Consider the following 16,417-nt stretch of genomic DNA (forward strand, 5'->3'; position numbering starts at 1 on the left):
CACAATACGATATCATCACAATGTGATGGTATTGCAATTTTGTGATTTATTACTGCAAATTACATGCATGTCCCCAATGGAACACTTTATATATACAAAAATATACATTCATCTGTTTTATCTAATAGGATAACATTTTCAGTCTATTCATTTCACTTATAATTAGTATTGCAGCAAAAAAATAAAAAAAACGATACGATATATTGCCTACAAAATATCACAATACTATGCCATTATACACCCCCCCCCCCCCCCCCACACACCTAGAACTCTGGTGTCCCAAGATGGCCAAAATTGGAAACAAGTTTTTTTTCTTCATGTATTTCTTTATTTTTAAATCAGAGATAACTACTCCAAGACCAGCTCCTGAAGATTATACCCGCTCCCTCTCTTTACCCAAAACACTCATTCCCAGCATAGAAAACAAAAACAAATCCATACTCATAACAAAAGGGAAAGGGAAAAAAATAAGGTTTTGGGTCAAACCAGAATTTAAATAATAATTTGTGAGGATGAAATAAAAATACTACCCAAGCATCTCACTAAAATATTAGTATGTTTAGTGCATATTTCTCATGCTCCAATAGCTCACACTCACTCACTCCCCGACACAGTCACACAGAAAACAGCATTTATAATTTATTTCGTTCAAACTATCAGGTAATGGTTTTTGTGATTGTATACAGACAGAAATCGGGTGGTTAGGTCCATTTAACCCTTTCACTACCACAATACAGAAGGTTAACCCTTTCACTGTCACACAAGAAAGTGTTAACCCTTTCACTACCACACTTACGGTTAACCGTCTGTAGTGCGGTAGTGAAAGGTTAACCTTCTGTAGTGTGGTAGCGAAAGGTTAACCTGCTGTAGTGTGGTAGTGAAAGGGTTAAGTGGCAACAGACAAAGTAGATGATATGGAACAAGATGCACCGACAGACATATCGGGATATTTGGTGGATAACAGGCTGCATCGGTACACTGTAAAAAATAAGTTTTTTCACTGGAAATTCACTGTATTATTTTAGATTACTTTTGTTTTTATACTTTAAGTGTAAATGCCATAAAAATACAGTAAATTACATTTGATCAAAATATTAACCGTTCAATAAAGGTTGTAATCTGTAAATGTATTTGATTTTACTGTAATTTGACAGTAAGTATTTGGCAACCACTGATGTCAGACATTTACAGTTTTCTTGCAGCTTTTTTTCTGTATCATCGGTACAAACATCCCATACAGCCCTGTTGGACACGGTAGATATGATGTAATAGCAGGGTGACTTGATTTTCCGCTTTTTCTTGACACACAGAATGTGTTCATGTCTAATTGACCATATTCACACGGCAGCCATTTTGCTCTCATGTCACGCACAGGTTGCGATCTCTTTGCCACAGTGGAAAGAAATCCCAACCTGAGCATGACTTAAGAGCTAAATGGCCACTGTGTGAACTGTGAATATGGTCAATGGAGAGAAAACTATTGATAGTCATTTTCTATTTTCTATCCATTTCCAAATCAAATGGTCTTGAATCTTTACAGTTCAGCAAAAGTAATGGATGGGGAACTCTGTATTAAACGTTGAGGGCTCTGGAGTAAAAAGTGGTATATCGTTATATCCCTAGTTTGTAACGGCCAGTTTTCCCAACACCCTCTTCTTCCATACTATGGTAAAGTGATCACTCCTAGGGGGTATGAAAAACAAACATATCCTCATTTTCATCAACATGGAAATCCAACTGTACTGAACTGTAAAATTGCTAAATCGATAAACAAAATGTGTTTACCAATTGCATTTGTAAACAATACTGGAAACTAAATCCCTATGTAAGGTTTTCTATTGAATACTGTATATTGAATTACTGCAGAGTGCCGACTGAAATCAGTACCTTCAAATTGGTATATGTATTCCATTCCAGGTAAACAATGATCACATATATGGGGGTTACCATTTTGAGAACTGAACATTCCAAATATGTCACACTGGATAATGTAGTTATTGAAAAGTTCAAAAATTCCAAGATAGAATTATCTTGCATATTAGTGTTCGAAAAGATTTAGAACTGAAAAAGGTAAAAAAAAAAAAAGTAATTGCTAAATAAATTGTATGAAAACATGGTCAAAATGTAGTCCGTAAATAATCAGAATAAATTTTTGGATTGCCTTGTTACACCGCTGGTAATTCCATAAATCCTGCCTAAAACCATATGGTTAAATTAGGTGCGAGTGAGGTAGACCGATGTTTGACCCAAAGCCCTTAAATATTTCAAATGAAGGGGGTTAAGCAAATTTATATTGTGCTTCAAAAACAAACACTTAATATTTATTAGAAAAAAAAAGAAAAAAAAATTCTAGTCTCTTAAAAACAACCATACAACATGTACACGCATGTATCACTGATACACCAATCAAAATACTTTACAAATTTAATTTAAGGCCTTAGTCATTGGTACAGTATATTGTTGTATGTTACCATGACAGTAAAGAGATCAAAATAACAGTTTTAACTTCTGATCTTTGAACATAATCGTTTAAATGTCGAAACAATGAACAATGAACTCTTTTCGAATTCTTACCGTCATTTCAATGTTCTGATCACATTACAACGCAGGGCACCCATAGGCGGCGGGTATAGGCCTACCCAAATCGTTATGCTGGGAATCTTGAAATGTATATATAATATATGTGCGCAGGCTGCTGGCTATTGTGTGTGTCTTGTGCTGCAGCCCGATGGCCAAGGTGTCAATCGGCTAGGTGGCGGTGTTTAACATTCCAGGTACAGGCAGTAACCAATCACGCATAGGCTTAGGTTAAATAATGTAGCCAATCACATCATTCACATGATCATCCTGATCCCGCAGGCCGAGTAAAGCAAACATCTGCGTTCCGAATCTCTGCCCGCCGATCCTTTGTAGCGAACACCAGCACGCTATTTTGAGTAAAATTTCAAAAAGCAAAATGGATATGTTATTTTTCCAAGGCATATAAACAAAGTAATTTAGAAGCTGCACCGGGCTGCCCCTGGGCATAACTACGGATCACCGGAGGCTATATGTTGCTTTATCTTGGCATACAAGGGCTTGCTCGAAGTGTAAGAAGACATGATGAGAGTCAGAGTTCATCAAATTTTGCTGCATTAAGGTAAGACAATGGTTAATCTATTATTGGATGCCTTCATTTGAACACTAAATTTGCACTATATATTAAATGAGTGGGGCTCGCATCGCATAGCCTAGTGGGTGTATTGACAAAATAGGAAAAGTTTTGCGCGCTCCGCGCGATATTGCCTACCCAAATCTTAATCTCACCCGCCGCCTATGAGGGCACCCACTCTTTCAAGACATCGCTGATGAAATTACTTAAGGATATACTCAACCTGTATTAAGGCTCTCGGGTTGCTCTCATCGTTCAGATTTTGATAATAATTGTGATATCATCTCCCAATGTAGTTACTGAATGATATTGACATACATTGACAGAGGGGTTGTATACACTAGGAGGGCCTAGGGGAAGGCGTCTCCTTTTTCTATTCTTGAAAAAAAGCTAAATGGCCAGAACTGAGTTGCAAAAGTACTCAACCTTCCAAACTATTTTTGCTAATTGTTTTACTACGAAGTAATTTCAAAATGCATCCATTTGTTTCTTTTATCCGTGCAATATTTTCTAAAAGTGAAAAGAAAACATATGCATTTGAAATAAATTACCCCACTGGGCTAACATGTTTTCAACATTTCACATTATACATCACATCTTTAAATTGTATTTGGGCGTTGTGAACTCTTGTTTTCTTTTCAACATTGGTAAAATTCCATCTTTCTTGCTAGCAAAAGCGAGACCATCTTGTCCCTTCGCATCGCAACAGGAGTGTGGAGTGGAGTCTACCTCAGAATCGAGCATTGCATGATGTGCACGCCATTCAAGTCAAGCGCATAATATCATCAAGGTTTCAATGAAGAAACTAAATCTTCACCTCCTCCTCACTATTATGCAAAAACACACGTCCACAGTTGCATCAGACGAGGAAAACTCGGTGAAGAAATGCACATATCGAAATGTATATGCACATAGTGATGGCGGATGATCATTTCCATCGATTGGATTAATGGTAGGGATGGGCATACATTTTTTTTAAGTCATGAAATTATATAAAAAAAATAAGAAGAATTGAATAGTTTGATACTATTGTTTCATCTTAAAAAAATAAAGAGTCCCTCCTTTTTACCAGCACTTACACCGTGTAGTGTATTTGGGAGGGGACCCCTATTAACTGTGAAACTACTGAACGGCATTGATCGGTACCGATCATTAGCTAGCCCTTAGCTACTGCTAAGCATAACAGCTGGGAGGGAGAGGCTCCGTCTCTGCCGTACATTCAAGAACAGAAAACAAGGATGAAGAAAGAGAGACCGGAGGAGATGTTACACTTTGTTTCACTAAGCTCACACGTTTCAAGCATTGGTGACATAACTTTCTGAATGAATGCTTTCGTTCCTGGAAAATAACACTAGCTGTTAGCAATGACAGCAGCCAGCTAGCTCGCTCGCTTGATTATCTCACATTTGCTATGAAGTAAAAAAAACAAAATCATATGTTAACATGAATAGTTCCCAGTGACTATCGAATAGCAATTCTGCGAGTTTTCCCCAATTAATAGTGTATTCTACGCTGAACATGCATCTTGAAATAACTTTGTAGCCAAAAAAGTCATGAGGCCAAACTTTGCATCTGCATTGTTTTCATTTCCCCATGTGTTCTCCATGAGTAGGATTACCAGCGATAAAACCCCCAGGTACCCTAGACTAGGGATGCACTGATCCGATATCGGCCCGGATATGACTAAAATAGCTGGATCGGCATTTCTTTTTAATATTTATAATATAATAATAAATAAAATAACAACAATTCAGTACATTTATATCAATGTGTTAATTTGTTACATTTTGTTTCACTAAGTTAGGAAAGTAATGTTTTAAGTCAAGCCTGATGTTGCCTTGCACAAAAGAATGATCCCAGTCTCTTCCACACAGTAAGGCATACAGTTTATTAATTGAACAATGGGTATCGGATCGGTACTCGGTATCGGCCGATACCCAAAGCCCAGGTATCGGTATCGGGACTGAAGAAGTCGGATCGGTGCATCCCTAGCCTCGACCCTTCCAGGGTTTCGCCAAATTTGTGAGGTGTTCCGGTCGTTCAGGACCCAGTGGTGAGTCTGACCCACCAAACCATTCAACACTCAAAAAAACACATTTCTGTTTTGGTTCGATTTCAGCCTGTGACCCAACCAGGCCAAATGCTATGACCCACCAGTGGGTGCCAACCCATAGTTTGAAAACCCCTGTTCGAGGCCTCATAGAAAACCCTGCATGGAGTTGTAGTTGTTAAGGCGCAAAGAATTTATCATTTTCAGGACAGCCTTACGGATAAGATTGTATACCCCCCCCTCCCCCCATCAGAAACACTAATATAGTTATAGTCTTTAACCCCTTGCTCATATTGTACTATCAGAATATTACTGTCCAGTGTGTGAGCTACATTTAGTATTTACAGACTTTTTCTTTTTTTTCCTTCAGTTTCTGCCTTTTTTTTCCTTTTTTTTTTGGTTCCCAAAAGTAGGAGAATTCAAACAAGACTCCCAGAAAGAAGGAGGTCCCAAATCCAGAGTCTGGCAAGTGAGTTAAGAAAAAAATGGGAGAAAAAACAAACAAACAAACGAACAGAAAAAAAAATACAAAACCACAAAAGTCCCGGCAGGCGAACGGACACCGCGTCGTCACTGCTTCTTGTCCTTCTTCCTCTTGTCCGTTTTACTCCCCGCCGCTGCGGAGGCAGCGGGCCTCCTGACGGGCTGCACCACCACCCGCCCGTTGGCCCCGCACTGCAGGGTGTACCTCTCGGGGCTCAGGGGGCGTCCCGAGTCGTCCCTCAGCCTGGACAGGACGTCCCGGGTCAGCTGTCCTATCTGCTGGCCGACGGCGCCCAGTGTCTTGCCCGCCAGCTGCTTCTCCCCGAGCAGCCTGTCCCTCTGGCCCTGCAGCCGCGCCACCTCCTCCTGGAGCCCCGTGATGGCGTCCAGCTTGCGCTTGCGGCAGTTCTGCGCCGCCAGCTTGTTCTTGCCACGCCGCCGGATGTCCCGCAGGAGGGTCACCTGCTCGGGCGAGAAGCGGTGGCCCTCCAGCGCCTCCAGGAACTCCTCCACGGGCATGTCGACGATCTCCGGCGCCGAGAAGGGGATGCACATGGCGCGGGCGCGCAGCTCGTCGCGGCTCACCTCGCGCTCGTCCTCCGCGTCCTCGTCGTCGTCCTCCTCGCTGAGGGGCTCCTCCTTGATGGCCTTGTTGTGGGGGAAGGACGCCACGGCGGCCTGGCGGAAGAGGGCGGGGGAGGGGTAGCTGTGGTCGTGCCACACGCTCTCGCTCAAGTCCACGGGGGACCACCGCGCGGTGTAGTCGGGGAAGCAGCCCTTAGGGGGCAGGGAGTCCACCTCGCTGCTGTAGCCGGTCGCCCCGCATTCTTCCTCACACAGCGAACTGGATGACGAGGATGACGAGGATACCTCAGATGTACCTGGGGGGGGGGTGAAGAGTTCAAATACATTTACTAACATGCTTTCACGTATGGAATAGAGAACAAATGGAGAAAATGAAGATAGATACCTAGCCTGGTACTGAACCAATATCCAATACCTTGTTTTAGCCTGGTCCTGACCTAGTTTTAGCCTGGTCCTGACCTAGTTTTAGCCTGGTCCTGACCTAGTTTTAGCCTGGTCCTGACCTAGTTTTACCCTGGTACCCTACATTTTAAAGTACACAAATCAATGCATAATATGAGGAAGGTTCCACATAAGACAATGTTGCCCATCTGTGGGGATCATCCGTGTGTTTTCCTAATTCAAGTATTTTATTTGAATAAAGATTAAAGTACTGGTCCTCTGGTATGAAGGCCGTATGTGGATATTTTTTATCCTACCCAGAGTTTAAATTATTATTGATTAAAGGCCCACTTGCAGGTTAAACCCTACTCTTCAATTATGGGTAGTTTACATCATTGGTATCTAATTTCATTATTTATTTGTTTCCATTTGACGCCGGAAATTCCACTCAGAAAGGGTTAAAAATGTCCACGCACGAATAACATGTATGGAGCCAATCAAAAAGCTTATCAGACGCTATCAGGGCCGTGACGTCACTGAAGGTAACTTTCCCCTACTTCTCATCCACTACAATGGAGTTTGACGAGTGCAGAAAGCCATTTCCTTGATCCAAATGGACGCCTTACAAGACGCAAATGGGTTTAATCGTCGGAGAGACTTTGATGGACCAGCTACAACTGCATTTTTGGTTGAAACAAGGTAGTTATAAGGTTTTTAATGTCGTAAAAAAATAACTACATGTACCACTAGGCAGCCTGTTGTTCAGTACAGCAGCGCTATTGGTCTGTGGGCTGTCGCCTGATACCCGTCCGGGTCATACTACCAAGCTGGCTATATGGCTCTGGTTAACGTTACCCTGCTAACGTTAGCATTATGTCTACTGTCGTGAACCATTTTAAATGGGGGCATGGAAAAGAGTTTCGGAAACGAGTAAAATGTGCAGGTCCTCTTCTCAGACCTGTGGGGCAAAGCACTGCACACATCATGCCGGCTAGCAAGCTACACGTCACGGCATGTTGATACGATAGTAGCCCCTTTCATGACTGATGCACTCGGTCACGAAAGGGGCTACCACGATAGCTAACTAACGTTAATGTTACAAGCTCAAACACCTTGTAACTACTACTGCTGTCGTGTCCATAAGTTCCCTGGCAGAATACTTTGTTTGTGAGGACAAAGGTATACAAAGAGGAGAGAACCATTTTAAATCGGGGCATGTTAGGAGTTTCGGGAATGCTGGCTAGCAAGCTAGCTAGCTACTAACGTTATATACACAATATGTACAACGACACAATGATTTACATTATTACAAATATGGTAACGTGGTTGTGGCTTTTACAAATAGTGGTTAGCTTTAGAGATAAATGGCTATGATCACGGAGCAATAGTGTTAGGTGAAACAGATACTAGCTCCTCGGCTAGACTAGTAGTAACAAGAAGGCTCTCTGCTTCCTGCCACTACCTGCGTGTGACTCAGCGCCCCCTGCTGCCCTGTACCTTGTGTGACGTCATCATTAAGATGACACACGCACGTTATGAACCATGGATTAAAATATCCATGTGCGTGGTGGTTGTGGTTGGGCGGACAAAATGTTTGATAAAACGCTAAAACTGGGTCAATTTCGAAAAAAAATCCCCCCTCTTCATGAAAGTCACCGTTGGCCTAGTCACATTGTTTATTAAACAAAAATACAACATGCAAGTGGGCCTTTAACACATTGGATGCCACAGACGCTTTTTGTCGTTAGTTCATGCCGACCTTTGAGTGCCCCCGACGCTATATAGCGTCTGTTTGCAGTTTTTTTTCTTCTATTGGCGATTTGAATTCATATTTCATTAATCGAGCCTCGGGTTAGTGCTGCAGAGTCTCTCTGAGGTCAATTAGGAAAATACCGCCCCCTATCGTCTCTCCCTGTGTAACTGCACCCCATTACTTTAGACTGATGCAGGGGGAGTGGTCAGTTTGCTCATTTTACTTTTCCGCCAAGGCATCTGAAGAGACCAAGTGATCGCCGGCCATCACAACAGCGTGGATTATGTATTTACAGTACCAACGCTGTAATCAATAAGCGTGATCGATATTTGGAATGGCGATCAGGAATTGGAATAATCTTTTTGGATAACATCTGATCTCAGTTAAGGAATTTATTTTACCAGTCTTAGGATAATCAGACCCGTTTTCACAGAGATATAAGCTTTTGCCCTATGCGTGTGTGTGCGCTGTGATTCCTGATGTGGAAATGAGAGAATCGATTTTTCAGCCCGCCTCTATAGCGTGCATAAGTACACATATACTATCGATAATCTAGCGTTTATTTGAAAACGATTCATAAATAGGCCAAAAAATGACAACGTTTTTGTGTATGCTAGAATATTCCAGTAAATGCCGTTTATTACGGAATCTATATATTTTCCTTGAAAACGAGGGCTTTTCAAAATGCTATAAAACGAAAATGAACCGATAAAAAAACAATGCATTTCGACAATGTTGACTGCAAACAAGTCATTGATAAACGACAGGCAGATTAGACACATAGCCATAATTTAGGAGAGAGATTATGTGTTCACAACGCTATCATTGAAGTGGGTGCTGGCATTCAACGGGGTTTCCTATGTTAAATGGCTGGCACTCAAACTGTTAAGAGAAAATCAATAATACAAATTGTATAACTAGGCCTGAATAGAGCCCAGATAAAACTACAGTCAACAAGGCAGATGGTGAAAAATAAGATACTTTTTTTGTTTACTAATATGTAATTTTCGCACATCTGTTCCGACAACTTCAACAACAAAACATCAACTCCAAATAAAAAGTAAACAGCCCTCCACCATGATTTCTTTTAACCATATCAATTATATTCACATACATTTGAAAATAGTTTGTTTTGTACATGGAAAATATTGTATTCAGAATGTTTTTTTGCCCCATCATGAATCAAATCAGATTTACTCCAATGTGTTACTAACGTAAACAAACCTACAGCACTACAAAAATAGTTAATTAATGATCCGTTATGTATTATTGTATCAAGAGCTGTATCGATTTTGATAGTGGGGCTAGCAGACCCGATCTGTGGAGCACAATGGAATATAGAGAAACTATAGGAATTCTCCATTGGTTCTCCTAGCCCACGTGACCATTTCTAGCATTTCCATTGGCTATAGTGACAGATATAGATACAGCGGATTAGATGCAGTCTGCATTCGGAAGAGAATATTACCAATTTAGATATTTCAAGATTCTATGCCTTACTTCCGCGCACTGCCAGATAGCCTGTGGGCAACGGAGAGATACACTTTCAATTTTGACATAGAGGAGAATCTCGATTCAGATACATTTTAAAACCATGAAGACATGCATGGTAGGCAGGGACTACAGATGAAAACTAGCTTATTAGCTAATTCTGGCACATTTACATTGATGTGGAAAATGAAGATGTTGATTAATGTGCACTGTCCCTGGGTAAAAAATAAATACATAAACTTAACTTAAGACCCTTTCACTGCCACACTACAGAAGGTTAACGGAACGTAGACCAATCTCAGTCACTCTTATTGTCTGGGACCAAATTCGGTCACACCCCATTCCCAGTAAAAAGTGGGAATCTCTAGAACAGGGGTCTCAAACTCACGGCCCGCTGGATGATATTTTGCGGCCCCCTACTTGACATCAAAGTTTAGTGTTAGTGCGGCCCGCGCGCAACTGTTTGCTGCGTCGTTGTGCAAGTTGGATGTTTTATTTATTTTATCACTTGTAGGCTACCATAGCGCAGGCTCATGACAGCAACGTTACGTTAGTGACTTGGTTGAAACGTGATTCCGGAGTGATACCAAGTGGAAAGAAAATATATCCAGTGCGTATGGCAGGCATCGTAAAAATTCTCCGCTCATCTCCTCTGCAAGCAGTGCTCCACTGTCTGTGTCTGTCTACTCTGGTCCAATCACATTCAGCATCCCGTCAGCGTTTCTCCCCCCCCCCCCCCCCCCCCACCCACAGTCTGCGAATCAGAGCAGAGTAGGGCGGGTCTTCACGGAATGCGTGTCGTCTTTCAGCGGGTCCCAGTCAGAGCGAGTTGACAGCGCATCTACTGGTAGTCTAATCTGCGTGTACTGTAGTCTGTAGCTAGTAACCTCGTTCCCAGTTTTATCCCCATGAGATAAATGTAGCTAGTAGCCTAGTTTCGCCAGCAGGCAGTTAGTAGAAAAATTTGGCATGTTCAAAGAAAGTAAAAGAAAAGTAGACAGTGAAAATCGCTGCAATTCAAAGGTGCATGGACTGAATGAAATCGTATCAAGCTGCAAGCAGAATTATTGTTAAAGCTATATGTCACAACGAGAAAAAGCAACAAAGTCCTCACTCAGTGGCATGGGTGTTGGCTAAACACAAGAAGCCATTCTCTGATGCATAAATAATAAAATAATGTATGACTGAAGTGATGGATACCATGTTTGAAGGCAAACAAAAGCAAATCCTCCTCAGATAGCACAGCAACCAGAATAACTGAAATACTGGCTGATGATTTGATTTTAGCTTTGTGATAGAATAAAAAAAATGCACAGTGCATTTCCATAGCTGTGGATGAGTCCACTGACACCACTGAGAATGCTCAGTTGCTGGTGTTTGTGAGGTTTTAGTGAGTTTGTGAGAAGATTGGATCAGTTGTACTTTTTTTTTTAATACTTTAAAGTTTAAACCCTTTTTTTGTGGAATATTTGATGCGGCCCAGCCTCACCCAGACTCTTCCTCCAGCGGCCCCCAGGTAAATTGAGTTTGAGACCCCTGCTCTAGAATGTGTTTTGGGCGACGGTGTTTACGGAAGTGCAGGGGTAGCCTCTCAAGTTGACGATACACAACACTTTCTGTTGTCAGTAGATGGCAGCATTGGTTTAAAATTAAAAAGGTGAAAATGTTGAAAACTACAACATGAATACAATTCCCAAGACCTTTAGCACAGGTCACAGGTCACTGGGACGCGTCTATTCTTTGACGCGATCTGAAAAACGTTAAACTATTAATGGGACCAGAGTACAGTGATCGAGAATGGTCACCCAATTATCTTAACAAAAGTGCATCATTAGCATTATGCTTGTTGTCTAAACGGGAACATAATGGTACAATTTAAGATTTGAATGTTATCCGCATATAAAGGACAAATAAAACATCGTTAATTTGTAAGAAACCTCAATGAAAACGGCGCAGGGTAAGTTATATTCGCTATCGTTATGAAAATGTGATAGAATCCTATAAAAATGTGGACGCATTTGGTCACCGTGACGTTAACCCTTTACTATCACACTACAGACGGTTAACCGTCTGTAGTGTGATAGTAAAGGGTTAACCTTCTGTAGTGTGGCAGTGAAAGGGTTTACCCTTTGTCGTGTGGCAGTGAAAGGGTTAACCTTCCGTAGTGTCACAGTGAAAGGGTTAACCATTTGGTAGTGCGGCAGAGAAAGGGTTAATAGTCTTTATCACAAACGGTTCCAAAGGTATCTAATGTTTTGCAAAACATGTCTAGTGTTGCATGGGCTATAAGGGGTTAAAAGAGGAAATGTGAAGCTGTTCATCTGGGAAAACATGTCGCAACGCAAACAGACCTGGGGAGGCGGGGCCTCGGGAGCTGCTCTCCAGCGAGAGGCCGGAGTCCGAGTCCAGGTCCTGCAGGAAGCGCGGGTCTATGCTCTCCAGGCCCTCCAGCATTTGGGAGTCGATGGTATCCAGGCCCTCCAGACCCAGGAGGTTGATCTGGTCAAACACCGCCTCGTCCAGACAACTGCCCAGTGAATCGTGGGACGACGCGTTCGTCACGTTACACACCGACGCGAAGGGGAGCGCAGCCAAGCCCGTGGTCATTCCGGGGTCCAAGTCTGAGGAGTTTGTGGACTCCAGGCGGAAGAGGGGCGCTCGTTGCCGGGCGACTGGCCTGGCTCCGCCCCTTTGAGACATCATGCCGAAGGCTCCGCCCCTCTGAGGGAGCATGCCGTAGACTCCAGCTGCAGCCGCCATGGCGTCCTGCAGACTGACATCCTGACTGATGGCACTGGTGATGTCAGAGTCCAGGTCAGAGAGACGCCCAGGAGCCAGCGGGTCTAAGTCCTGCATCGGACAGAAGAACAGAGACACGGGGTGAACAGGGGTGGTAGGAACAGGGACACGGGGTGATGTGAACAGAGACACGGGGTGATGTGAACAGGGGTGGTAGGACCAGGGACACGGGGTGATGGGACCAGGGACACGGGGTGATGTGAACAGAGACACGGGGTGATGTGAACAGGGGTGGTAGGACCAGGGACACGGGGTGATGGGACCAGGGACACGGGGTGATGTGAACAGAGACACGGGGTGATGTGAACAGAGACACGGGGTGATGTGAACAGGGGTGGTAGGACCAGGGACACGGGGTGATGGGACCAGGGACACGGGGTGATGTGAACAGAGACACGGGGTGATGTGAACAGGGGTGGTAGGAACAGGGACACAGGTGATGGGACCAGGGACACGGGGTGATGTGAACAGAGACACGGGGTGATGTGAACAGAGACACGGGGTGATGTGAACAGGGGTGGTAGGACCAGGGACACGGGTGATGGGACCAGGGACACGGGTGATGGAACCAGGGACACGGGGTGATGTGAACAGGGGTGGTAGGACCAGGGACACGGGGTGATGTGAACAGGGACACGGGGTGATGTGAACAGGGACACGGGGTGATGTGAACAGGGACACGGGTGATGTGAACAGGGACACGGGGTGATGTGAACAGGGACACAGGGTGATGTGAACAGGGACACGGGGTGATGTGAACAGGGACACAGGGTGATGTGAACAGGGACACGGGGTGATGTGAACAGGGACACAGGGTGATGTGAACAGGGACACGGGGTGATGTGAACAGGGACACAGGGTGATGTGAACAGGGACACGGGGTGATGTGAACAGGGACACGGGTGATGGAACCAGGGACACGGGTGATGGAACCAGGGACACGGGGTGATGTGAACAGGGACACGGGGTGATGTGAACAGGGACACGGGGTGATGTGAACAGGGACACAGGTGATGGAACCAGGGACACGGGGTGATGTGAACAGGGACACGGGGTGATGTGAACAGGGACACGGGGTGATGTGAACAGGGACACGGGGTGATGTGAACAGGGACACAGGGTGATGTGAACAGGGACACAGGGCAGCGTTTCCGTTAGCCGGTAATTACCGGTATTTGACTGGCAAAATCTGTTGAAGTCCGACAAATTTAATCTCTCCGGTCATAGTGTCCGGTGAAAATAGTTCCCTCTGGGCACAGTTTGATTATTTGAATTGTATTTGGATGGGCTGGAGTTGGGTGGCCTATGCGATGAACGAAACAATCATTGCGTTTGTTGTCGTTGCTTCGCTCAGCGAGAGCTTGCTGCTGGATTTGCGGAAGGCATGCAGCTGCAGACCCACAGAACCCACCAGCTTTGCTGGCACAGTGCGGTCCCCAGACCTGGAAAGCTGCTCTGCGGGTCTGCAGCTGGATGCTTCTTGCAAACTAACTGCGGCGCTCGCGCTGATATTGTTGGACCGGCTGCTTGGTGGAGCAACGATGAAACGAATGTAATGAATCGTTCGTCGCATGGGCTATTTAATTTTGGCCTGTTTTGGTACGGTTCGGGTGGTCAAGTTGTGCTTGGAGGGAGTTGTTTTCACCGGACATTATGACCAGCACCAAGTCGTTGGGACTAGGTGGAGATATACATCACGCAAACCCACGATAATGTTGCCATCTCTCTGCCAAATTTCTCAGTTCTTCGCTTGATATAATTAATACAAATGTCCAATATAACGGAATTCGTTAGCTCATAAATGTGATTATAACAGACTGCTGTTTATTAATGTCGGGCCGACTGCCCACAGACACAGGTCTATTTGATTTAAAGTCGGCAGCAGCACGGAGTCTCTGGACTTATTTTATTTGGAATATAATGACTGTATACGCAAAAGTAGCCTAGCTTTAAGTTAAAATATTATAAATCTACATGCCTTGAGGATGTCATTCTTTATATAGCCTGTTGTTTTTAAGCTCAATAAACTCTGACCGGAATTTCTCTCATTTGACCGGTAGATAAAAATCTACCGGACCCTGAGACCGGCAACAATTTTTTCTAACGGAAACCCTGACACAGGGTGATGTGAACAGGGACACAGGGTGATGTGAACAGGGACACGGGGTGATGTGAACAGGGACACGGGGTGATGTGAACAGGGACACGGGTGATGGAACCAGGGACACGGGGTGATGTGAACAGGGACACGGGGTGATGTGAACAGGGACACGGGGTGATGTGAACAGGGACACGGGGTGATGTGAACAGGGACACAGGGTGATGTGAACAGGGACACAGGGTGATGTGAACAGGGACACGGGGTGATGTGAACAGGGACACGGGGTGATGTGAACAGGGACACGGGGTGATGTGAACAGGGACACGGGGTGATGTGAACAGGGACACGGGGTGATGTGAACAGGGACACGGGGTGATGTGAACAGGGACACGGGGTGATGTGAACAGGGGTGATAGGAACAGGGACACGGGGTGATGTGAACAGGGACACAGGGTGATGTGAACAGGGGTGGTAGGAACAGGGGAGACAGGAACAGGAAACGGAAACAGAGGAGACAGGAACAGGGGAGACAGGAACAGGAAACGGAAACAGAGGAGACAGGAACAGAGGAGACAGGAACAGAGGAGACAGGAACAGAGGAGACAGGAACAGAGGAGACAGGAACAGAGGAGACAGGAACAGAGGAGACAGGAACAGAGGAGACAGGAACAGGGTAGATGGGATCAGAGGAGACAGGAACAAGGAGTAGGGGTGATAGGATCAGGGAACAAGGGTGATAGTGGCACGGTGGTGTAGTGGTCAACACTGTTGCATCGACTTCTGGTTATGTCGGCGTAGGAGAAAGACGTGTTAGAGAAGGCTCTCGTGCCTCACGCTAATAATTTACATTTCTAACATCTAAAAAACGTTTCAACCACAGAAAATCGAAACACCCTACAGAGGAAAATAATTAACAACGACAGGACCAGAATCTTAAACAAGCGACCTTACAACCGACACGGACAACTCCAATCAATAGAGCTAACGTTACTAGCAAGACAATGGCCGCCCGAGACGACTCAGTCAATACGGAGCACAGAGAAGACGCCCTATCCATGACTATTCTAGTCGAAGTTTTAGCAAAACAAAGGTCCAGCCTCAGAGAAGACTTTTCAACTTTGTTACAGAACTCTCTCACCCCTACAAACATCGGTGGATGCAGTTAACGATAGGGCTGGGCGATATGGCCTCTAAATGATATCGCAATATTTTTTGGGCATATCACGATATATCACATATTTACATCTAAGACAATTTATACAAAAACTCTTGGGTGCCTAAGACTTGCACAGTACTGTGTTTTCTATCCACTTTAACCAAACACACATATCTATCTATCTATATATATATATACACACTACTGTGAGAAAATAATAATCACACACAAAGGGATAATGGCTTATAGCAGACTTAATGATTTTAGAATATTTCAGATAATGAAATTAAATGTTTATGTCATCAACTATCCAGTTAGTAATTATACTGTAACGTTTGGCTACTTTAAATCATTGAATGTAGAGAGAGCGAGAGAGAGAGAGAGCCAGCCCCCCCCCCCCCCGGATTTTGTTTATGGTTTGCGTTTTGAGCGTATAAGCTGCCGTAGGCAATGATGTCACACTCGAA

General features: G+C 44.2%; 1 protein-coding gene across 1 annotated transcript in view; it reads right to left on the reverse strand.

Annotated features, from left to right (window-relative positions):
• Window positions 1-305: 305 nt before the first annotated feature.
• The window catches only part of nfe2l3 (nfe2 like bZIP transcription factor 3), a 38,343-nt gene continuing 22,231 nt past the window's right edge, over window positions 306-16,417 (reverse strand). The window contains exons 4-5 of the mRNA XM_084312027.1: window positions 12,246-12,744; window positions 306-6,565 (exon numbers count right to left, since the gene is read on the reverse strand). Of these exons, the coding sequence (XP_084168153.1) occupies window positions 5,772-6,565; window positions 12,246-12,744 (1,293 nt within the window). The 3' untranslated portion in view covers window positions 306-5,771. The remainder of the gene's footprint in view (window positions 6,566-12,245; window positions 12,745-16,417) is intronic.

This window comes from Notolepis coatsorum, assembly GCF_963971535.1.
Source record: "Notolepis coatsorum genome assembly, chromosome: 4".
NCBI lineage: Eukaryota > Metazoa > Chordata > Actinopteri > Aulopiformes > Paralepididae > Notolepis > Notolepis coatsorum.